General features: G+C 41.5%; 1 protein-coding gene across 3 annotated transcripts; it reads right to left on the bottom strand.

Moving 5' to 3' along the window:
* Positions 1-133: 133 nt before the first annotated feature.
* On the bottom strand, positions 134-24,753 carry SSR1 (signal sequence receptor subunit 1). Of its 3 annotated transcripts, XM_052777511.1 has the most exons (9): positions 24,547-24,753; positions 22,364-22,482; positions 20,822-20,909; positions 20,424-20,686; positions 19,540-19,616; positions 17,747-17,825; positions 16,658-16,751; positions 13,372-13,435; positions 134-664 (listed from the first exon to the last, which is right to left on the bottom strand). In XM_052777511.1, exons 1-9 carry the CDS (start codon positions 24,629-24,631, stop codon positions 640-642), a joined length of 894 nt encoding a protein of 297 aa, XP_052633471.1. In that variant the 5' UTR covers positions 24,632-24,753; the 3' UTR covers positions 134-639. The 3 variants fall into 3 exon arrangements, with proteins under 3 accessions (XP_052633471.1, XP_052633562.1, XP_052633648.1); XM_052777602.1 differs by lacking the exon at positions 134-664 and having other exon boundaries at positions 12,381-13,435; positions 24,547-24,751; XM_052777688.1 differs by lacking the exon at positions 134-664 and having other exon boundaries at positions 13,338-15,481.
* Positions 24,754-24,768: the final 15 nt, after the last annotated feature.

The following is a 24,768-nucleotide window of genomic DNA, read 5'->3' as shown; positions in this document are numbered from 1 at the left end:
TCAGACTTCTCTGCTAGAGGACGACGTACAAGCCGGAGCTTATCTGTGCAAACAGCATCACCGTTTCTCTTCCTTCAGCTGACTTGAGTTTAGATTGGAGATGATTGCAGCACTTTTTGAAAATTCACGTTCATTTTGACCACCATTTTCTGGTAGTCAAGCCTCTTTGAAACTGTGCCTTTCCTCAGCGCAGTTCTTAATGTAGCAACCGAAGATGGCAGAAAAGTACTTTGGTGCTGATTTTCCTGCACAGGCGTTGGGTCAGGGTTCTCCTTCCTTTTATTTATTAATTGTAGCCCCATCATCACGTAAGTGAGCGTCCTTCTAGCACGTTGTGGTGATTAATGGTATATCAGTCGTTTTCTGTATAAATTAAGTAGGTTTCTGCCAGCATAGTTTTCTTCTTGCGTAAATGTGTATGGCTGTGAAATGTTCAGGATGTATTAAAAAGCCATGTGCATGTGTCAAAAAGAGAGAAATCCTTTGTTTTAGCTTGTTGGAGCTGCCTTAGCTGCATTTTATATGCTTTCCTATAAATAAAACGCATTTCACAGGACGATGAGCCAAAGAATCATCTGAGTTGCATATCCAGCTCTGGAGGCCAGGGAATCGCAGCAAAGCTGAAGCATCCGCATCTTCCTAAGTCCTGGTGGGATGGTTCTTTCTGGTAGAGAAGTGAACCGGATTCAGAATCAGAGAGACATACCCAGGGGGTAAACGGCTGCTGCTTTCCTTCCTCTAGCCTCCTGTACCTCTGTGACAGAGGTTAAAATTCCCCACAGCACTCTGGCGAGGACCTGGTCCCTCGCTGCCAAATGGTGACAAGTTAAAAGAAAACCAGTCAGTCAGCCAGCCAGCCAGCTCTGCCCCAAACCGAAGATGGCTGATGAAGCAGGGCTCTGTGAACTATCTCTGGGTCAGCTGAAGGGGTGGAAACAAGATTTCTGAGGGAAGAAACCTGCAGAAAATCACTTTCTTCCCTTTCCCACCCGCTGGCCTGAGAAATCTCCCCTCCTCTCGGGAGACTGACGGGAAACTAACATCCAAAGGGTGCGGGGACCTGTCATGAGGTGTAAAATCAAATGGGACAAGTCTATGTGGCTAGAAAGTGATTGTGACTAATTAATTACAAAATAGATGACTTAGAAGGCACTTGGTTCTTGGCCATGGAAGGGTACAACTGGTGTGTCCTGCCCTTTTCTCCCTCTACCTGAATTTGACTGTGACCATTCCCGAGTTGGGAATTTCGCTGCTCTTCTTGCCTCAGACGGGGTAACATCCCGCAGGCCAGCTGAACTTCGCTCCTCGCTGGTGTTTCCCTCCTCCTGCCTCCGCTCCTCCCGGCACCAACTCCTGTGGCAGCGATAGCTGGAGCTGGCCTGAAACACCAGGTTAAGGGAGGGACGGGGAGGTGGTGGTGGTGTCCCCACCTGCCTCTGCCAACTTGCTGCCTCCTTGCCGCATTCCCTACAGCTTGTTTCCCACCTTTTTAAAGGTGAAGCTGCAGGAGAGCGGCACAGCCCCCGTGCTGTGGATCCATCTCACAGCAGCGCCTCAGGCGTGGAGTCCACACACTCGCCTCAGAGCATTAAGGTTTGGGGAAGACCTAAGTCCTCTGCCACCACGGGGATGCCTTGGCAGCGAGGGGCACCAGGAAGGTGTCTCTTTCCAAGCGTGGAGAATGAATCTGTGGGCTGTGGACCCTGGGGATGGGCAGGAGGGCTGGTTTGAGTGAAAACTGGCTGTCCCAAAGCAGGAAGCAAAGCCCGGTTGGAGCATCTTTTGCATTTTTACTGCTACTGAAAGGCAGACTGGCAAAGAGAAAGGAATAGAAGTACCTGTTTCCCATTACCCAGCTGCCACAAAGTACCCAGAATTTGAGGGATGGGAGGACTGTATACCTACACCTAGATCTTCAGAAAGAGTACAATGAGAAATGATTTGCTGTTTATACTGTTAACGTAGTGTTTTGCCCTGTTCTGTTGAAAAAAAGTCTTTCTCAAATAAAATTAGTCATGATTCAACTAGCAAAGGTGGCAAGGGCAAAAGTTTACTTGAAACCTTTCTTTGTCCACAAGCCTCCGGTGTGGGGAATCACATATGTGCCTTTTTCTTTAGGCATTTCTGTAGGGTTGCGGTGGGATTGAAAGTGTCACTTTTGGAAACCCTGAGGCTTAGGACCATCTGCAAAAGGGAGACGCAAGACCCCAGCATGGCATAACTGGCACTTTCTGTACGTCAAACAGTCTAAGAGGCACCATCTTTTATCATCCACTCGGATAACGCAGGAAAAGGATGGAGAAATGCATCGGATTGTTTAGTCTGGACATCTCTACCTGCTGGACTGTGGAAAAATGGGCCACACTGGCATTTCCCAGAATTCGGGTACCCGAGCACCCAACATCGGGGAGGAAAGTAAAACCTGTACAACGCACCAGTATCTTCTGGTGACGCAGGTCACCTGAGCTCTCCAGCCTCGGAGCTGCGTAAAGTACTTTCCCCCTGTAGTCCCTTTCCTTGGCAATGATTGTAATCACCTGCGCAGGGGAGAGGCTTGCTGCACCTGTGCTGCAACAGCAAAACTGGCAACAAGGAAGATGCTGGGTTTTGCTCTCCAATCTGTTTAAATAACAGAACAGCCACATTTTGACTTGGGGGATCTTGAGAATCTTCATGTCAGAGAGGAGCTGAATGTTTCACAAAAAACGGTCCAAGGTTTGGGGAAGAAAGGTAGGGGGGGAGGTATGTATCTAACCTGCTAGCGGGATGATGTTATTTGACTAGATATGTCCCTCTTAGCCTGTCTGTGGGGTGGCTGACCTGGGGGATGACCGGGTGCCTGGCTGTGCATGTGCTGCAGGTCCGTAGCACCCCGCCGCTGTGGCGACCCTTGGACTTTGGGCCCTGGGTGTGCTCTGGAGTTCCGGGGTTTCGCCTCCAGCCCCACGCTGGAGCTGCGCTCCTTGCTCCGTGTCCTCATGCGCACACACAGGCAAACAGGGAAACAAATGTCCAGGAGCATATTGTTGTCACTATCTGGGAACCAGTGACTGCTGGTACCTGCAGATTTGCTGGCAGAGCACAGGATTTCCCTAGTCTCGGGCAATTAGTGCCATGCTCGATCACAGGATTAGAGAAAGTGGAAACATCCCTAAAATGACGGGAGGTTCGGCACAGCTGGGGTTCCTGAGCCAACAGCTCTGCTGAGGGGGTATACGGTCGCAGTCTGTTCCTCTGGTTTTGAAGCAAGAACATTAGCAGAAGTGTTTTGTTTGTGCAGCCCCTGCCAGAGCCTAAAGTGTGTCCTGCAGACACACGGGCTTGCACTCAGCCAGTTTGAAGCTCTTGGGCCTTTCTCAACACGGCCACGCTGGTGTCTGTCCTAGACACCTCAGCTGGGGATTGTGGTATTGCAAATGCAGTTTTAGGTGATTTAACCCCTTCTCACCAGTCCCGAAAGGACGATTTATACCAAGTAAGCACAAGGTGTTTCTCCACCATGTTGAGCGGGTGTCAGACACTGGTGGTGCGTGTCCTTGCTCCCATCAGAAGTTAGAATCATTTGTCCTGTGGTGTGCACGTGCTTGGGACTTGTTAGAGGGCTGGGGAGGCAGAGCACGGAGAGTGCTCTTGGGTCAGAAGTATTTGGTGTTTCAGGGTCTCTCACCAGCTGCACCTCTTCCAGGTGCAAAGGCTGCAAGAGCATCCATCCCGGTGGGCTGGCAGGGCTCATCAGCGGCTTCACCTGGGCAGTGGGGCCTAGTTAAAGCAAGGGGTGGTGGGAGGGAGAGGATGTGGGGAAGGGGAATTGTGTTTGTGTGCTGCTGAAGAAGCAGCAGTTCTATATTGTATGAAGTTATTTATGAAACCATTTTTCTGGTGAGATCTCTTTTCTTCAAGGAAATTCAGCGGATTAACACCTGGGAGAAAGGCAGTGGAGAGGTAGAGGGAAGTTGGCCTGCCCAAAGACATCAGTGAAGACACGGACTGATGGCAGGTTACTGGACAGAATGGGATGCCTAACAGATACAGGAACGTCTACCTTGCTGTTGCTGGCTGCGTGTGTCACCTCAGGTAAATGATGTGTCATCTGCATGCGTGTCACAGTGTTAATGGCGTGCCTGACAGAGGAAAATGTTAATTGAATTCTCTAGGGAAATGAAAATCTTCAGAGTATTCCTAAGTGAGGGGCCAAGATGCCTTCATTTCAGGATGCATCTGAAATCACCTGTAGAGCTGAAACTAAGGAAAGATGGGGTTTAGAGCATTGCTGAGGCTTTCTGAAAATTCTAGTATTGCCTCCTTCAGTTGTCAGGTCTCCTCTCAGCCTAAAAAAAAGCACATTCAAAGGAAGCAGGAGTTTTTCATATGTTAAATACTAGTAAGTGGGAGACTTCTCTGGCTCACCGAAGCTCCCCACATAATGTGGTAGAAAACCTTGTAGCAATCCTCTGAGTAGTAGGAACTGAAAACAGCTTTCTCCTTTGCTGTGCTTGTTGTTTATTTCTCCCGTGCCAGACTTGTCTCATTTGGCAGGGAAAACTGCCAGGAGTGTATGAGGAATCTCTGGATGATGGGCATTTGGAATACGCTGTTGTGAAAGTGTTTGAACTTCTCTAGGGCCTTTCAGTAAAGGGTTGTGAAGCAGTTTGCAAACGTCAATTAATAGGAGGCTGTAAATAAGAGAGAAGTTTGCCGGAGAAAAGGCTTTTCATCATGAAAGGCCTGATCTATTTTCATAATCGCAGAGGTTAATGTGGTGAAGGCCAGCTCTGCTGTGGGCTGACTTTCTGTCAGTGATTTTTAGCCTGTAACCATAGAGGGAGCATGGCCGTGCTACTCGTAAAAATGTGTGAAGGTTAGGACAAAGTGTCAACCAGCGGGGTCGGTGGCTCTACCACAGTGTGTGATCCGAGCAGCTGGGATACGAGGAACAGTGAAACGTGCCTCTTTGCAGTGAGTATGCGAAGAAATGGTCCTGTGTGTGACTCTGTGAGTGTACTCAGGACTAGCAGCCCCTGCCCTCAGACAAGGAGCAGGGTGCAGGAACCAGATCAGTTACATTTGGGTAACTAATGGAACTGATGAGTTAACCTTTCCTCCCATCTCCTGTTATCTGATTGTGGAGAGAATGACAACAGCTTAGACTTGGCAACTAGATTTGTTTTAAATGAGCAGCACCTGACTTTTAATGAACCTGCATTCAAAAGAAATACTTTTATTTTAGGGTGATGGCAGTGCTAGTTGTGAGATGTAGGCATGCTTTAACCAATAAATACTTCTCCCAAGCATTTGTAAGTCAAGCTTTACCATGTGACCTGTGCTTGGGAATGGAAAAGTGACTGGGTAAAATGTGGCTGTAAACAAAAACCGTAACCTTTTCCATTGCTATTTTCCTCTATTTCTGCTGAAGCGTAGCCCTACTTGATGCACAGGGCTCCCAGGGTAGCAGCTGGGGAGGAGGCAGAACGTGGGAGGACACACGCTATCTCACGCGCTGCTGCCGAGTGGGACACAATACTTGTACATTTGCTCACTTTGCCAGTAAATCCCTTTTTGGTAGCAGGATAGTTAACACCATTTCATCTGTTGCCTTCAAGATGCTTATATGACTGAAGGTTTACAGGCTTCAAGGTTACATACATCAGGTCCATTATACTCCACAGCTGGCAAAACTCAAAGTATCAAGCTGCCTGTGTATACACAGCAACCTGTGAAAAGTCTGCACCACAACACAGTGAGTTTGATTTCTGATGTCCTGTCTAGATCGTTATCTGCTATTATCTTTTTTGAGTTAAAACCACAGAGGCCTTCTAGCACTGCTACCTGAAACCCGGAATCAGCGCTGAGCTGGTTAGAAAAGCTTGCCAGGGTTGTAGGTAAGGGAACGGAAGGGATTTGGAGAACCAAGCAACACGTGCACTTCATGGTAACACACTTTGGCACAGGATACAGAGCCAGGTGCTGCTTTTAATGCATTTGGTTATTACTTCTTGGTGAATGCACTTCTCATAAGCAGTTTTGGAGTTTTTTCTGAACCAAAATATTCTCTTTAGCAGCTGTAAAACACCTGCTTAAAAATGAAAGTACTTAATTTGAACAATGCTTAAGTAAAAGTGATAGCAGCTCCTCCCAGGGTTCCTTGTGGCAGTGTTCTGCTGAACCGCAGCTGTGGGATGTTTTGCAGTTTGTCAACAGATCCTTGGTGGCCCGTGCTTATTACTGCTGCAGTCAATCAGTGACATCTGTTTTGGTGCAATTCTACAAATTCAGCAAAATAGAAATGATGGCGTGATGGCTTGGGGGATTGTCACTAAAGGAAAACTGGAGTAACCACACGGAGTGCTGCACCTAACTAAAGGATCAGTAAATGACACCTGGAGAGGTGCATTTAACAGGAGCAGAGGGAGTTCAGTCTCAACAGGACCTCGAAGGAACATCTTGCCCTGTATGAGCATGGAATAACACTGAGTGAAGTCAGTGATCATTCTGGCTACATGACTGCAACTGATGCCTCATGCTTCATCCCTGTCATACCTTGTAGTTGGCGGTGGGGGTAACAGCATGCTGCAGTACCACAACCTGCCAGACTACCAATACATTGGAAAGGAGATGGTGCCTGTGTAGTGTGGCTTTTAAAATACGAGCTAAATCCTGTTTCATTTGTTTTTTCTTTCTGAAAGGCTGCCTTTCCTGTGGTGCCTAACAGCAAGATGTGCTTCCTGGTTTTCAGCTTGCTTATAGTAGCAACCAGTTAGGATTAGTTGGGCAAAATGTCATTTCCAGCTGTGAGAAATAATTCCACTCTCTATGAATGGAACCACTATTACAAACAACCAAGCATTAACTTAAAAGTCTTAAATACTGGCTCTAAGGAAACTATAACATGCTTTGTAATCAAGTTTGTTAGGGTATTTACACTTGCTTCCAACTGTCACCAAAATAACAGGTTATAATGCTTGCCATACTATATGGGATAGTCATCAGATATTTAAATTCTAGCGTTTCCTTTCCAATGGAAATCTGCAATAGGGTATTTTAAGACTTTCCTCCTTTCTGTGTAGATTCCTGCTAAAGAAAACAGTTTGTTCTTTCTGTCTCTCTTAGAGACTCACTGGTGGACTTGCCAGCTGATGTTGGGATCAAGCATGCTGTCACAGTAAGGTCCTGTGCACTGCTTGCTTCTGTATTGCTGTGGATCCAGGCTTATGCAAGGAAGTACGCTTCAGTGTTCTGGGTGGACTGGACTCTTTGATTCAGCTTTCATAGACAAAATATTCCAGCTGAAGACAGAATGTGGACCTATTTGTGTCTGAACATGGTCAAGGTGCACATGGAGTTAAAAGGCCCAATTTAATCTAACTTCAGTAGCAGGAAACCTTGCTGAGGAGCCTAGGACCAGGAAACCAGATGACAAAGAGGCAGTGTATATGCAGCATCACTATTATCCCTGCTTCTGCAATACCTTAGGCTGACCCTGTAGATGGCTATAGCCCTGACTTTTTCTGGAAGCAAATGCAAGACACTATTTACAGCTTTTAGTTTCACATTGTCGGTTATTTTCTTAAAAGCACAGAAAAATGCAGTGCTCAGACTTACTTCAGTGACCAAGACATAGCAAAGAATGATTAAGAAAAGCCAGACACAGCTGCTCTAGCCCATCCATTTAGATGCTGCTCCTTGAGAAGGGACTAGAGTGCTCTTGTCCTTGTCTGTTGAGAAGCAGCTGTCACTGGCTTGGGAGATCCCTCAGCTGGCAGCTTTTGGTATTGCTGGCTATAATATTTTCCATCCAGTGAACATAATACTGTATTTTGTCTTCAGGGTAAATGCTTTAATCGCACATGGTCCACCAGTGCAGCTTCATCTCAATGAAAGCTATACTGTCTAGCTCTAACCAGGCCCTGTAACGCAGGACTGTATCTGTTTTACTAGAATATATACTGAGGTTATCTTGAAAATTTCTCTTGTTCAGACACTTGTGTGGCTATGTACAGTACCTCAAAGTATTCTCTTTGCTATGTGAAAGAGCCAGCTGTTAAGTTATGGTTTCATTATGTGAATTTAAGTGGCCTCAGTTAAGGCAGGACAAGCTGTGGTTTCCAGGTAAGCTGAACAGACCGAAAATGATGAGGAAAGACAGGTTAAGTTTCTTCAGTTTTCCCTCACCAGTTAAGGGACTGGAATGTTGTAATGCTAAGTCTTGGTTATAAATTTATATTAATCAAGACTACTAACAGGAAGGGACAGAAAGCCTACTGAAATTAAGACTGCAATGGCTGGCTTAGAAATAATAGAGACCAATATGAAGTCTCAAAAATCCATCTTTATCTTTTCAGGGAAAGATGAGGCAGACTTCAAATTTGAGAGTTATTTTTTATGTTCTCTGGGAGCTAAAAATACATATTAACACATCTGCTTTTAAGTTTTCCCTTACTGATCCACAGATATAGTTCACAAATACAGGACTCTCAGTATCCCTTATTTTTAAGCCATTTTCGGTTAGCTTTTTTCCCCTTCTTCTGTTTGGATGCAGTATACCTGCTTGAACTCCTACTTTCAGTATTATTGCCTGGAATATTGTTTGCTTGGTCAGACAATGGCATGCACTTTAAAGCTATATGTATTTGGCCTTGTTACAACCTCATGTCTCAGAAGCCTTTAAGCATCTTAACAGATCCTTTTCATGCTGCCTACAGTTTAACAATAGGTTATTCTTTCTGGAAACATAGGGGACTATGGCTCAGATCAGGATTCAAGAATTTACTCAACATTTTCCCAGGGCCCTCCCTTATTCTTATAAAGAATTTTAATCTTAATACTAGTCCATTGTTCAAAACATCACAGAATACTTCCTCACTATTATTCCCATTCCAAATACACTTGTAGAAAAGCAGCTTTTTAAGAATAGCATGTTTTCACTCTTTGTGTATTTGCTACTGCAGGTTACTTATCAAGGAAAAGAGCACCAGCGAACCACTCAGGCTTTTTGGTGCCATATTCATGCTTTATTAAAAAAAACAACCAAAAAAACCAAACTACACAATGCTAAGAAAAAAAAAATCAAGTTTACTTTACAAAAAACCTGCAGCCATTTTCAAGAGATCTGATCTCACTTAGAAATGAAAGTCAGCAGGTAAGAAAATAAATGTTAATTTTAACATTTTGGTTGCAGTACATCATCTGAACTTAATCATCCAAAACAATCAGTCATTCTTAAACTGACTGTTGATTGTGTAGATACAATCAATCATCTATTATTACTTGATTAAAAAAAATCCCTGGGAAAATTTAGAGATAAATGGAAAAATGTCAGAAGAATGTTATTTAGCCCACCTATAAACTCTTGCAGAAACATAAAGATCTGACTTTGCTCTCCTCTAAATTAATTACAATTCCTCTGTGTATTTGAGAAAAGTCTTAGTGTAAAGCTGCTAAATTCAGTGAGGGGATTAAACTTGTATACCATGAATGTATGTAGTTGTCCTCAAGTTACACAAGTGCTATGTCTCACTGTCTCCATGGAAGTGTATTGTGCAAGTCTCAAGTAATTTCAAAACACTCCTGAAACAGCCCTTGTGTCACTCCTATGAGGTAGGTACTGTCCTTCCTTTGGAAAAGAAAAGAGAACAGACTCTTAACTGCTGCTCAGTACATCAGGCACACTGAAAAACAAGACAACCAGCCTACATTGGTATTTGACTTTCCTGCTGCTTCCCTGAATTCAGAGCTTTCAACCATGACATTGTTTAGCACAATGCATTCCAGGAATAAACAGCAAATGATGCTTTTGATTAGATCCATTCCAAGGTAAGGAAGATGTCCGGCATAACTTGTTTTGAAACAAGCAGAAGCACTGCCATCACTAGTCTGTTCCATTCATCTCCATGGCCTACAATTTAATTATTTTGTACATGAAGAATAAAGATGATACTTCATCCTTTAGTCTGACAGCAGCCACTCTTCCTTCTCAGATTAAATGATACTAGAGAAAAAATGAACTGCTGTCACAAAGCAGACAGCATGTAGAGGGCTACAACTATCAAATGCAGTTCAAGTATAGCTAAATTAATGCTTTGCTACCACTGTAAACATGAACTCCAAAGTTTTTCTTACCCCAAGTATAGCCTCATTAGGACTTCACAATTTTTTAGATTACTTAAGGAGCTGTGAGAAAGGAATTAATAGTAGTCCTCACACTAAGGCCATAGCTTATTGCAGTCTAAAACCATTTTAGCATCTCTTACTAACAAGGAAGAAACCCTAGTCCACATCTTTCACAGCCCTTGCTTCTCTTCTCATAACCTCACATGAGCAGTTGTGTGGTGGCATAGTAAGCTTGCTGAAAACTAGGCTAGTAAGAATGCTAGATGATACCAATGCTTGTGCTACCACATGGAAAGGGGTGGCATAGAGACCAGCAGAATGGCTACTTGTTCCATCTTCAAGTCAATGAAGCTATACTCTACTCAAATGATAACAATAATGATATCCAGTTTATGTACCTGTGACACTAAGCTATCTGTATGTGTTTAAAAATTGAGTGGAAAATTCAAGTACCAAAATAAAAGTTAACCAAGAGGATAAAGCAAAAACTATGTTCTCCCATTTGAAGAAATCTGTAGTCAACTGGCTTATTCACTAGAAATAATGTAAGAGATGCCAAAGTTCAATTACCACTACACACTAGAATGTCATTGCTGACTTTCAACTACAGCAAACTAACAACAAACACGAAATTCAGAACTGTTACTTCATTTATCATGAGCAGCAGTGGACTGCTGGCCACTGTTCTTATGAACTGCTTCTGGCTGAGAAAGTTACTATGAGCCAGCCACAGTGAATGCCAAGTGGCAGGATCAGAAAGACAGTCTTGGTACAACCAGACTTTCCCGTTGCCAGTTCCCATGCAAGTTGCTAAACTGTCTCCTCTCTTTTTTTCATGCTTAGAACTTAAGCATTTGGATGTTAACCACTGAGTGCAGAGGAGAAAGCAGAAACCTTCAAATACTTAGTCCTTATTTGTACAGTGCTTCAGTCCTTCACTTCTCTTAAGTCCTAGCCTGTGTAAGATTTCTAAAGGCCCAGCTTGCTCCAGAACTCAAACCAGTAAGGACTAAACTATTTATCTGAACAAATAAAACTAGGATATTACAAATTATTATCTTCTGTTCTGATCCTTTGTCTTTTTTCCCTGGAATACCACTGTATCCAGAGCAGTTCTCATCATCACCCCCTCAAAAGAGTACCTTTCTACCTTGGAAAGAATTAGAGTATACAGTTTAAGATTTTTTTTTTACCTTCTGGTAATAGGTAATCAAAAATCTCTTGATTTCAGGTTAGAGACATAATCCAAGAGAGGGAACTTAAAAGTTCAGTACATCAGGTGCTGTGCAATAGCTACAGGGCTTTAGTATACAAAGCATTTAATACATAAACACTTTGTTGAATCAATGCAAGTTTGAATGTAAGCCCATGAACCTACCACAGAACCAGTCAGATTACATCACTGAAGGCAAACAATGTTGTTCCACACAATTTGAGTGGAGATACCTCTTACAAACATAGCATTCAATGGTTTGCTAAGTGATCTGTAAGATGATTCAGCAATCTTAACTATTAAAATTATTCTGCCTGGGAAATATAGAATATATAATATAGAAAAATATTTCATATTATCAGGAAGTTGAACAAAGCATCTTTGGGGTTGCTTTTCCTATTCTTATCTTTTCCATAGCAAGATGAGTCACAAACATCTTCACAGTTCATTCTGACAAAGTGTAGAGTAGAATAGTGCCAGTACAGGTCGTTTCAGAGCTTAGATGCTTCAAACATGCTATGACATCATTTGCAAGTATTGCTCAGCATTCATTGGATCAGAAGCTCAGTCCCTGCGGAGCAAGTTTAGATCTAAAAGAGCACTTTGACATGTGGGGATCAGGAGGGGAGGAAACAAAAACAGAGGTCTCAAATCAATGCCTCTTCCTGAACTCAAGCTTCCAGATAACCTTCAGACACAGGAGGAGATGCAGCTGAGATGCAAACAATTCAAGCCTTGTCCAAGTGCCTGAATGGCAGCAAACTGACACTCTGCATTATCTGCTCTTTTTACTGTCAGTTAAATCCCTGAATGCAGTGATGTGGATCAATACCTCAAGTACCTGGTAATCATGTAAGCTGTGCCTGCCACAAAAGAAAAATCACATTTTGATTGTATATAGCTTTTCTGCTTTAGTACTGAACTAACATGCAGTGAATAATGGATATGCACCTGTGTTACTAGTAGGAAAGACAAAGTAATTTAAAAAAAGAAACTCAGACCAATGTACTGAATAGTGGAAAGAAGTTTGAAATTTAAAAACTGCAAAGGGTAAATTAAATAGTTTGCCATTTAGAAAGATTATTTGAAGCCAGTTTTTCAAATTCAGTTTCAACTGTGCACAGTAAATGTAAAGTCCTTGCCCCATGTAACGCTTTAAGAAAAGTCCACGTTTTGATACATATGACATTCTAGTTTGTGAGAGAACCAAGAACTTACTGAAAAGTTGTTCTGGTTATTCAATAATTTCTTGAGTAAACATTGCAGAGCTACCACTATAATCAGAATACCTAAGCTGCTGGCACAACTCAATAACTAACCATTTAACAAGTTGGGTATAAAAAAAAATTTATGTAGTAATACCAATTCAGCACACAAATTCCATGCTTCACAAGTTCTGCTGCTGTGTAAGAGTCTTCCTAACATCTATGCAGATAAATTCAGATTTTTAGGTCACTGCATGCCCAGATCAAAACAGCAGTAAAATATCTACCACTACAAGCAGCTACACCCAATTGTGCCTTTAGAATGCAAACTATGCAGAAATCTAGATGATCAGTGCCTTGCCACTGAAATAGGACCACGCACACAAACTTCAGTGTGTGCACACTGTAGAGAATGAAGTTACTTACTGAAAAAGAAAAATGCATACAGATTCCAATACAGACATGACACAATCAAGACAGATTAAGTCACTAGACATTCAGATTATGGGGAGGAGAAAAATCCTTCAAAGACAGCATACAGATGACAAGCCAGCATTACAAAGAACTCTAAAGGCACATTTCAGGTAAGATGGTTCTGTTAAGACCAACTGCTTACACACGCAGGCACAAATCTTAATGGCTACTTCCCCCCCCACCCCCCACCAATTAACAAAAAAAAAGAAGTGCATTTTCAGTAATATTAACACCATTCAGTTAATCTGTTCAGTCCAAATGTTTAGCAGTATTTTCCTTATGGTGATATGGATTCTCTGCACTACTCCAATCCAAAAAAACCAAACAGGCAGGATTAGTAAAGGTTCAACTGTTGTACTAGTTAACATTTACTCATCAGAGCCCACTGATCTCTTCTGTGCCCTCTTGTAGGGCAACCTCCTTGGTGAAGCTTTATCTAGATAAAAAAAAAAAGAAAAGTTGCATCAATTGCTACAGCTACTTCAGATTAGATGTTATGTGACCATGTATTTTTCTCCCTCCCAAACACAAGCCAAACTGCCCTTCTAGTGCAATGCATCAACACAGAGAAGCCAGTTCAAACAACTTGTTATGACTTTTTAATTATTAGCATCCTAAATAGAAGGTAACAAAAAAGAATGTTCCTATTCTGTAATATGCAACTCCAGGGTGAGGGTTGTTCAATTTGCCAGTTACTAAAATGCAAAAAACCACCCCAAAAAACCAAACCCCACACAATCTCCTGATAAAACTGCATGCTCTGCCACTTAGAAAAGTTTCATGTTCAATAATTATACTTTTAGAAAGTTAATGAATTATTTTGATCATTACTAGTTTGAGTTTACCTGCCTGAAGAGTATGTGATTGACCCTTCTTTAGACGGCTTTGCCTTGCATGACATATTTCCACACTCATACAGATTAACAGCAGAAGACAAGTGTTTTGGTTGTGAAATAACACACTTTTCCAGGAAGCATCCACATTTGACTATGAAGATGTCACTTTGTAATCAGATATCCCATATGGGGAAGCCACCCAGCTTTAGCTGTATGATCACTGCATGCCAGAAGCATCATCCTACGTTTAAGACTTCATGACAGGCCTATAATTGTCCTTTACAAGGATGGTCCTTACATAGGTAGAATTTCAATCCTTGCAATATTGTAGAGAAGCTACAATACTTTGTACGAAGTGCTAAAGTGGTTGCTAAGTGCATCTGTTGACTTAAAAATGCCTGTTTTCTTAAACAGAACCATCTCCAATAATTTCACTGTTTGGAGTATGTGCAAACACAAGGAGCAGCCATCACACCTTCACAAGCCAATCAGTACAGTATGAAGTGTCCTTCAACAACAAAATAGTCAAGAACCTCTGAGGAACTTGAAGGCCACATATTTCAAAGGATTCTAGTGTAGATTTCTAATTAAAACTAACCTGGAGCTAAAGAAAACCACAATTAAGAACATAAACATCAGTTTTTCCTAGACTTCAGGTATTAAGATATGAATTCTTATTTATCTTAAAGGGATGGGGGACAGGACCCACACATTGCCAGGATTTGAACCCATTTAAAGACAGCTTGCTCTTCAGAAAAAAACAGCATTTAGAACTTCAGTCTTTCTTGCTAGATTGAGGCTTTTCAAATTCCTGTGTCTAGATTTTATACTATCATTCTTGTGTCTCACAGAAGACAGTGTACAAGTAAGCTTACATTTTCAGAAGTAAAACAACAGTCCTTATACCTATGTAATATAGGTACAATTAAAAAGGGTGAAGGAATCAAAAAAGTGAGTCCAGCTCCTAGCACAACTTCATATCAGAGCTAAGGCCTCTAGTCCTTCTATACTGAATAAAGCTCAGAATATGCTCATTTCATCAAAACAGGAGTCTTTTTCAAGTAAAGGTAGTTCCTGCAAAGGGTTTTCAAAGCACTTGTCCAGAATGCACTTTAAGTGAGGCTATCTCACTTCACACCAGCCAATGCTACTGGTGATAGGAGTTCACCTGGGATAAGGAAGACCCAGGAAGATAAACCTGACTATTAAACTGTTATACCCAAGGCTGAGGTTTGTTTCTCACTGAAACAAGATGCACTCAGCCATTGGTCATGATCAGTCCTCCACCTCCCTCATGTAACATCAGATTGACACTACAGCAAGATAGCAGAGAAGGCAAGATACACATCTGCATTTTAGATAAAGGGTTCTGGGAACTGTTAGAGGAGACAACAGTAGTTCAGCAATATTCTACTGAAACTACATTACTACAATATAACCAGAAATAATACATACAGATTTTTATAATATATGAAAACAAATTTATATGTATATAAAATGTGTTTGATTGTGTGCTCATGCTGCATCACCAATCACTGCATGCAGGAAGCTGTACTTCTATCCATGCCTAATTATCACATGGAAAACACACTAAGCACTTCCACTCTTTAGATTACCAGAATTTGCCTCACCTCTTCTACTCTGCACTGAAGCCATGGGAAAGCAAAACAGAAGAAACAGCAAGAGAAGTTAGAAATATCTATAAACACACAAATGGTCTAAAGAAATCAGATATTTGGTTTACTGCTGGCACTTCAGATATCAAGTAGAACTTAGTCATTTGGGCTTGTGAAGGACATTGATATCAAGACTGTTTATGTCATGGTTTAACCCCAGCCAGCAACTAAGCACCACACAGCTGCTCACTCACTTCCCCCACCCACCCAGTGGGATGGGGGAGGGAAACAGGGGAAAAAAAAAAGTAAAACTTGTGGGTTGAGATAACAACAATTTAATAGAACAGAAAAGAAGAAACTAATAATGATAATAGTAACACTAATAAAATGACAATAGTAATAATAAAGAGACTGGAATATGCAAGTGATGCACAATGCAATTGCTTACCACCCACTGACTGATACCCAGTTAGTCCCTGAGCAGCAATCCCCCCACCCCCACTCCCCCCAGTTTATATACTGGGCATGACATCACATGGTCTGGAATACCCCTTTGGCTGGTTTGGGTCAGCTGTCCTGGCTGTCCCCCCTCCTAATGTCTTGTGCCCCTCCAGCCTTCTTGCTGGCTGGGCATGAGAAGCTGAAAAATCCTTGACTTCAGACTAAATATTACTTAGCAGCAACTGAAAACATCAGTGTTATCAACATTCTTCTCATACCAAACTCAAAAACATAGCACTGTACCAGCTACTAGGAAGACAATTAACTCTATCCCAGCTGAAACCAGTACGAAGTCTTAATGTGACTTTGGTTAATACACACTTATAAAGCTTATTTAAAAGCTTTGGTCTATAGGCAAAGTTCCAAACAACTTACAGAAACTTTGAGATGATAGATATTTTCTCCTATTTAAACCTCCTTTGTGATCCAGGTTTTGGGTAGAGATTTTATACTGTTGAAAAAGAGTCTACAGAACAGATTGTAAAGGTCACCGATAGTCATTATTGTATCAACCAGTGAAGTTTGTTCTATACAAGAATAGACTGCTAATGTAATAGTCTAATCATTAAGCACAGTGCTTCAGCCAATTTTTTATTCCCTAGAAGAGATGTATGTTGTTCTGAGAAACTGGATCAGCTCCTTATTCAGTTACAACTAACTGATTAAGTTTGTTACATTCTAGTTTGTGGAAGGCAGACTACTTACTTATTTGATTTAAAGTTTCTTGGGGAATCCAGCTCATATCAACATCATTCTGATTTGATGTTCCCATCTCTACTTTCTGTACTGGTCTTTTCCTCTGAAAATTCAAGAAAAAAAATTTTTCTTTCCACAAAGTTTTGATAGCACAACTAATAACGTTATATTTAATGAATTGCAATTATTTCACTAAGACACAAACTTAAGGCTAGTCAATGTATGAAGCTGTCTTTGTAGCTTAGCTTTAATTATCTTTACCATTAGCAATTTATTCACTGAAGCTTGGCATTAGTACTTCTAATGCCTCACAATACTTATTCCACACAAAGATACCAGGATTTCATGCATGCCTGGGCAAGTTCATTATACATGTTACAAAATACAGCTGATGAATAATCAAACTTTGTGATGACCCGTTTTGTTATACTTTCTCAGATTAGTGCAATATTCTCGTATATCACCTTGCAAAATAGATTTCAAAGGACAATAATCATTCCGTGCTTCTTCCCAAAGGAAGCTACTTCAAAAATATCATAAGCCAGACTGCATGAAGACATAACCTATGCACTGCATACAGATGAGACTTAAGCTTTCAACAGCTTTTACTTGCCAGACCACTTACATGGACAAACCCTTAGCTGTTATAGCATTATAAATGGAATCCAGAGGCCCTAATCAACATTATGGCAAAGCATTGATAAGAATAAAGGACTAGACAGCTGTTTTCCCCAAAGTTTGAAATAGATTAAACTAATAGACATGAATAGAGAGCATGGGGAAAGTCTACCCAGTAAGTATTGAATCAGTAGCTCCACACATCCACTGGAAGGTATCAAAGCTTCCAATTCAACCACTTCAGTGTGGTGCCAAAGAACAGACTCAAAGAACATTAGGTAAGCAATCTAAATGTCTCCAATAATGAACATTTTTTAAAAACTGTTTTTTTCCAGTAATCTTTAAGGTCTTAGTTCTAAAAGTAAGTCTTCTAAAGTTCTACCTGTACCATCATATGCCAGAAGCAATTACTGAATTGCTTTCTTTTCATACCAGTAAGGTCTTGTATTAACAAATACATAGACAAAATACACTACCCACCTTCCTAGATTCTAGTAACTGATGTAGGCCAACAATGATGAGTAGACCAAGTCCAGCGAGGAACATGTACATGAAGATCCTTTAAAAAACAGTTTAAGAAACCATTAACTAAAAATCTTAAGTGTTTAATAGAGTTTACAAAGAGGCATAGAAACTAAGCCTAGCTTTGGCCATGTGCCCACTTGATCTTTCCCAAGAACTTTTGTAGGGGGCAGGTGGGGAAAAAAAAACTATGAATCTGAAACTGAAGTGCTAACAAATATTAAGTAATTATTCTGACTTTGATTTCAGAAACTGTAATCCTAAATTTAATTCTGAACAACAGAACATTTTAAAAGTGCCATATGAACTGGGAAACTGTTATAAATAATTATTGAAACTGAGTAACTGCAAGAACTCTTTTGCAGTATCATGTTTCAAGACATTGGGTCGCAGGTAATATTTATATTTGTGACTGCTCTAACCACTTACAAAACCCTTAAAAATCTCTTGTATGCTTTTAGTACGTGACTGCAAAGCAAGTACTGCTAGGATACTAATTTATTGGCAACAAAGCTTTGAAAGGCCTTGCTTAACTTGTTCTGTGTTCCACAGTTAGAATTCTACTTATGCAAAGAATCATTTTTTAAATCTGTGCATTTTCATTTGTTTTGAAGAATTCTACCTGAAATGCCTGTTGATACTTAAGAGGCGAACATAAGTTATACCTAAAATTAATCTGGGGAGCTGGCAGGAGTTTACAGGTAAAGAATCTATTCCAAGTTTAACATGTTAACTCAGATTTATGACAAAATTATGGAATTAAACTACAGAAGAGACTTAATTGAACATCCCTGTTCAATTTAGGTAATTATCTATTCACAGGACATTAACTCAAATTGGTTCTAATAATCTGAATTCTTGAGAACTCCTTTATCAGAGTATCACACATTTTCAAGTAACCAATTGTTCTGTCATTGATGCTATTCTCTATTTGAGAAATATGAATTAATGCAACAGCTATTTCTTTTGGTTGTCCTTTTTTAAAAGGAAGCTTGCTCAGCAGGGAATTTCTACCTGTGGCACGAGAATTCAAATATTCAGCATTATCTACAAGTATTTCTGAAGGTTTGACTCACAGGTTCTCTTAAAATTCCACTCCAGTGTTAGAATATTTAAAAGCATATCAGCACAGTATATACTTGCAACATATAAGGCGTGTCAGATGTACTTAGTCTTTAAGACAGAAAAAAACCCCCACAATCCCAAAAGATACCTGCTACAGAAAGGGGTTAGCGCCACAAAGAATGAGTGTTAGTTCCTCTATCTCATACTCCAAATACATCTTTCAGTTTATGTAATCTTGGATTATACAGCAGTGTTCCAGAAGCAAGTTATTCAGTCTCCACAGTAGGACCCACAGCCTAATACTATGGACCCTCTGCATCTTTAACTCTCAGGAAAAAGCATAGCAGCATAACAAAAGCTTAACAGCTTTGAATTGCTATGTAGCTGTATAACGTAAGGTCCTATTCCAGGCTTAAGCCCTCTGAGCCAAAACAGATGTGTAAAATGCTCACAGACTTAGTACCAATCCTGAAGATCCCTAGCATTAATACAGATCTTAATTTGGGGAAAAAGATCGTATTTTCAGTCTACCAACATTTTACAAGTCAAATGCCTGCGACACCATCAGCAAAACACAGCAGACCTAACATTCAATAAAATGAAGATAGAAGAACTATTCTCGCTGGCACCATCAATAACCTGTTCTACCAGTGTACCAACTAAACCTGAATCTCCAGCCTCCTTACGTTTCTCCATCCAGCCCATCTTCTTTTTCAATAATTGTAACAGTTTGATTGAAGACAGCATCTTGAAACACATTGCCCTACAACAAAGTTTCCACATAACATTTTAAACTCATTTCTTGAACACATTCACAAGTGTTTATCTTTTTCCACGTTCTTGGAAAAACTCTAGAAAGGAATAACTCCTGCACAAGACCTGATGAAGTTTATAAGCAGTGCAAATTTGACTCAACACAAAAGTGCAAACTTTTTAGTGCAAGTACAAAGAACAGTCACATCTAGCCTTCAATATGTTATTTCCTGTAATGAGATATTACATATGAAGGGTTCTCATTAGAACAATCAAAACATAAAGGTGCAGAAGCCTGTTAAACTTTGACCTGCACTAAAGGAGAAAAGAATCCCCTGTTTTAATCCCCATTTATGCTTTTGGATAGTCTTCCCCCAGATTGCAACTACTGGCCATTTATTTGCTCAAAGTCAAGTTTGCAGATGGGATTCAGGTTGATAGTTAGGTTTGTTAGCAAAGCCCAATCTGAAAAGCACAATGAAATTTAAGTTATCCTAAAGAAAGCTTTAGGTTTTGTGGGTTTGTTTTTTTTATTTGTTTGGTTTTTTAAATGACTACAGCCCACAACTACAGTTCTAAGGCATTCTAGCTTACACTGATGACGTAACTAAGTCTAACATATACAGAACTAAGTGTACATGGAGGGCTATTGTGAAACACGTAGACAGTCTCTTACTGTGCTTATGTATCTACTGATTTGCTTACAAACCACAAAGGCATTCACTTTCTAAAGAGGTAGTAAATTGACTAAGCAGTTCCTTCCTGACATTTCCACATCAACTAGAAAGATTAAAGTGAATTACAACATCAGGCTTACATTTACATCTCTGTAGTTGAGATTGATAACTAGTCCAAAAGGACGACCACCCATAGGCTCAGCAGGGATGAAAGAGTACTCAAATGTGGCTTGTCTCTGTGGTGGAACTACTGTATTCAGAGGGAGAGCTGTGAAGTTCTGGATATAAAACTGGTAGTCTTGAGGATACCGGAAAGAAGCATCGAGAGACTCGACAATGAAATCCTCTGTACCCTTATTGGTGAAGCCCACCAGGAATTTTACGATGTTGTTTGCTGGGAAGTCTAAAACACAAAAAATATTCAACCATTAGAAACTTCATACACCACATCTAGCCCATTTCTAAACAGAGAGTGTCTAGAACAGGTTCTGTTTTTTTAGAGCATCACAAAGATGGTAGATTAGCACAGGACTCTTACCTTCACCTTTCACAAATAAAATGGTTGTATCAGCACTAGGTGAGGCTTTAGGTTCTCCTGACAAGTCTTCTTCCTCTTTTTCTTCTGTCTAAGACAAGAGACTTATTTGAAAAATCCTATAGCAAACAGCAAAGCAAAGACCATGCTCATTTCATGGGAATCCCATGTGTCAAAGCATGCAACAATGGCATGCATTAGTATCAATTCCTGCTGCTGCAGGATTAGCACCTAGTCTGTTCTCCCACTAGATTTGACTAGCATAGTTTTCAGCATTTATCCTTCTACTCATATTTGACACAGTGACTAATCTCAATTGCATTTAGCTGTATTGAAAGGTTTCTTATCAGAAAGCAACAGTAAGGTCTCTGGGGGTGAAAGGAAAATAATAGAATCTAAATGTTAAGTGTTCACATCTAAGCTATTTCTATTTAGAAAACAAGCATTTCCAAAATTACAGACAACCATAAGGAAATGAGTTACTTTCACTACAGAGGGAGTGTTTATAGAAGCTTTCTATTCAGTGTTCATTAGTTAAGTGTTATATATGCCTGGAAATCGTCAGACTATTGGAACTAAATAGGTTGGTGGATTCACTTGTTCAAGCTCACCTTTCTGATGATTCACTTTTTAATTTGGCAAAGGCATTAAGGGCTTATTTTCCACATGGGGATCATGGGATCACCGCCTCCCCCACCAAATAAAAACAAGGCTGATCCCATTTTGAACTGTCTGAACTAATTGCTTGCAAGTTAGTTAGATCATTTGATTTCACTGCTTAAACAACCACTTGAAGCAGTGGTAGCCTACTGGATTGGTTGCACATGCACCATGAGCTAGGGAAGCCATGAACCAGAGCTGAGCACCTAGTGCAAAACTGTATCTTCTATTTCAGTGATAGATAAAAGAAACTGCCTAAAAACTGTAATGTTTTGTACCCGAACCATAGACTATTCATTAAAAGCAAATTACATCCAAAAGGTTATTTAATAATATTCTGTCAATACTGAATACCTAGCATACCTTCTACCACTTAGCAAAGCTGGCCGACCATAAGCTCACAAACGTACCAACATCAATAAAAATCTAATAGAACCAAAGAACAGTTTACCAGGTCTCCATTTTTATTATGCATGTCTTCTCCTCCTAATAATGTCCCAAACTTTCTTATTTTACACTAGAAATTTGAGAACTTTTTGTACCAATTTAAGTACACTAAGCATCTAGCAAGCCTAATACTTTACTGCTACAAGCAGATCACATAACTACATGAAGTATTTCACTTTGTCAAGATGAAGCAAGTGACCCCCAAACAGCAATACAGCCACTAGTAAGCAAAAACAGGCTGCAAAACAAGGTTATGAGAATTAATACTGAGCTTAACTAAGATTCTGTTGCCCCTTGAAAATAGGTACCAAAGCAAACAGAATGAAGTAGTCCTATACCCCAGTATCCTCCTCAGTTTACCGAGGCGCAGCTTAAGCTGGAAAAGAACTACAAGGGGCTCCTATGAGAATCTGGTTCTCTCATTTGGTGTACAATTACCAAGTCTGTTGGCTCATCTTCTTCAACTTCAGCTTCATCATCTTCATCTTCAACTACAGTATCTTCCACAGCTTCCTCATCTTCTGTAGCATCTTGAGCTGCAACTAATAAACCTGAACCTACAAAAAGAAAATGCAAATACAAGAAAGCCTTTTCAATTTCTAGTTAATCAACAGAAAACTGACATTGTAGTACAATTTTCAAACTAACATTTGAAGAATTTTAACTTTCTGAACTACTCATTTATGTGCCAGTAAGTTCAAAACCAAAAAGTCTACAGCTGGGTAACAAACATTCACACAGCAATGCTTAAATGCACAGAGAGCAAACAACTTGCCTTAAAAGCTATTGTTTATTTTTTTTTAACATGTCATCATATTAAAATATTTTAATTTTGTTTTGTCATTACAAATGTGAAAATAAAAAGACATTGCTATTGCCGGGAAAAATTTAGTGAGTACTGTTTCTTCCAAGACTAGTAAGTTTAATAAAAGATTAGCATGTCCTTTTCATCTGCTGGTATCAGAACACTACATTTTCACAGGTAGTTAAACAGTTACTATTTTTGCACTTATTTTCATTCAAGTTTTAAAATATAAAAAAAGTCTTTTTTAATATGACCTCCTCAGTATCATATACTACTATACCCATATGTTCAAAGAACCACAACACTATTCAGAAAAGAAACCTGATCTAGAGCATGGCTCCAGAACAAGGCTCCAAGACAAGAACAGTCAGATAGTTCATCGCCTCTTTGCTTTTATGGAGCCGAGTCTCATACATTCAAACACTGGGCAGATATGATTAATACAACTAGTGGCCACAGGACAAAGTTCTGTCTGTTTGCAGTTTACAGCACATGCAGGCTAGGCTAAGAATTTTTAAAACATGTACACAAAGCTACAGTTTTGTTTTTTTTTTAAAAAAACCTAATGTCTTCCAAAAATGAAAGAGTAGAAATGAAGGAATGATTGATTTACACAAGCCTGAAAAAGATCTAATTGCCATTAGTACACATTTAAAATAAATATTTAAAACCTTTCACAGGGAATAAGAATCCTTGACCAGGACAAGTATATCCAAGGACCTCAGGATTGTCAGTCATAGCTAGAAAAAGCAAATGCAACCTTCCCCCCAGTGCCTTTAGAGGGTACACTCAAAGACTTTTGCTCAGCCACATGCAATACTTAACCTAAGACTAACAACAGTGATTTCGTTTGCTGAAGTTTTAAACTTTAAGTCTACAAATAAAGATTATTTTTTTTTAAAAGTAAAACTTTTGTATCTGAAGGGCCTACGGGTAGGTTACAGGCATTCTCCAGAAGCAACTGCGCTAGCACGTTCTCCTAGACCTCTAAATTCACAGTCTTTCCCGGGGATGTCAGAAGGGCTGCTGCTGATGTGGCAATAGCGGGAACGGCGAGCTGCCGGCTGTGGGAAGGCACTACCACCCAGCCCGTGCGCTGAGCCAGACGGCTGCCCTTCTTCCCTCTTCCCAGGCTTCGTGGCAGGGAGGGCAACTTTCAGACGGTGAATCAGATAACGCCGCGGTGTAAACAGAGATCAGCGATCTGAAGGACGCTCGGGGTGGGGGGGGGGTCGGAGGGAGGCGAGGTGGGAAGGCGGGCGGGCAGCCAGCGCCTCTGCTAACGACTGACGGCAGAAGCCAGCACCGCCCGAGAGCAAAGGAAAAAAAAAAAAAACAAAAACCAGACCCGTTGCCACAGCCTCAAGTGGGTTTTGAGCGGGACAGCCCCCCCCGGGGTGGCTTTCCGTGGCCCGTTTCATCGCTGGGCCCCAGACCGCTCCCCCGGGGCAGCAGCACCGCAAAGCGCGGGTCCCGCCGCCGGTACCTCCCCTCCCGCCTCCTCGGGGCGGGGGTACAGCCCGGACTCCACAGGAGCAGAACCAGGCACCGGGGCCCCGTCCCGGGCCGAGGAGGGGAGCCCCAGCGGCGGCCCATGTGCGCAGGGAGACCCGCGCCCGGCGGCGATGAATGAGCAGCGCCCGCCCCCGCCACCTCCTCCTTCCCCTCGACGGGAGGACGGCGAAGGCGGCGCTGGGCTCCCCAGGCCCGGCGGCAGGCGGTTCCCCCTCTCCCCGGGAGCCCGCCGCCTGCTCCCCCAACGGCCGTTACGGCTCCCCTCTCCCCCAGGCAGCGACGACCGACCGACCGGCCTTACCTGGGCCGCCGCGGGCACCCCCGAGCAGCAGGGCGGCGGGGAAGACGAGGAGAGCCAGCAACAGCAGCTGCGACAGGCGCCTCATGATGAGGATGGCGGCGGTAACAACCACCCGGCACGCACACACACCTCACCGGCCCGGCGCCTGGCGCTGCGGGCTGTCTAAATGGCGGCGGCCTCCATCCGGGGCCGCTCCCGCCCCGGCCGCGCCCCCCGCCGCCC

Source organism: Harpia harpyja, chromosome 1, assembly GCF_026419915.1.
Source record: "Harpia harpyja isolate bHarHar1 chromosome 1, bHarHar1 primary haplotype, whole genome shotgun sequence".
Taxonomy (NCBI): Eukaryota; Metazoa; Chordata; class Aves; order Accipitriformes; family Accipitridae; genus Harpia; species Harpia harpyja.
This window is presented reverse-complemented; position numbering and strand designations above follow the sequence as displayed.

What these genes read in the sequence shown, in the direction of transcription:
- SSR1 (XM_052777511.1), bottom strand. Translation starts at nt 24,631, where the DNA reads ATGAGGCGCCTGTCGCAGCTGCTGTTGCTGGCTCTCCTCGTCTTCCCC. An exon ending in AGTTACTAGAATCTAGGAAG is followed by an intron (nt 16,752 to 17,746) that starts GTGGGTAGTGTA and finishes TTGAATTTTCAG; the next exon opens with AGGAAAAGACCAGTACAGAA. An exon ending in AGATCAGTGGGCTCTGATGA is followed by an intron (nt 665 to 13,371) that starts GTAAATGTTAAC and finishes CTTCTCTACCAG; the next exon opens with AAAGAACCATCCCACCAGGA.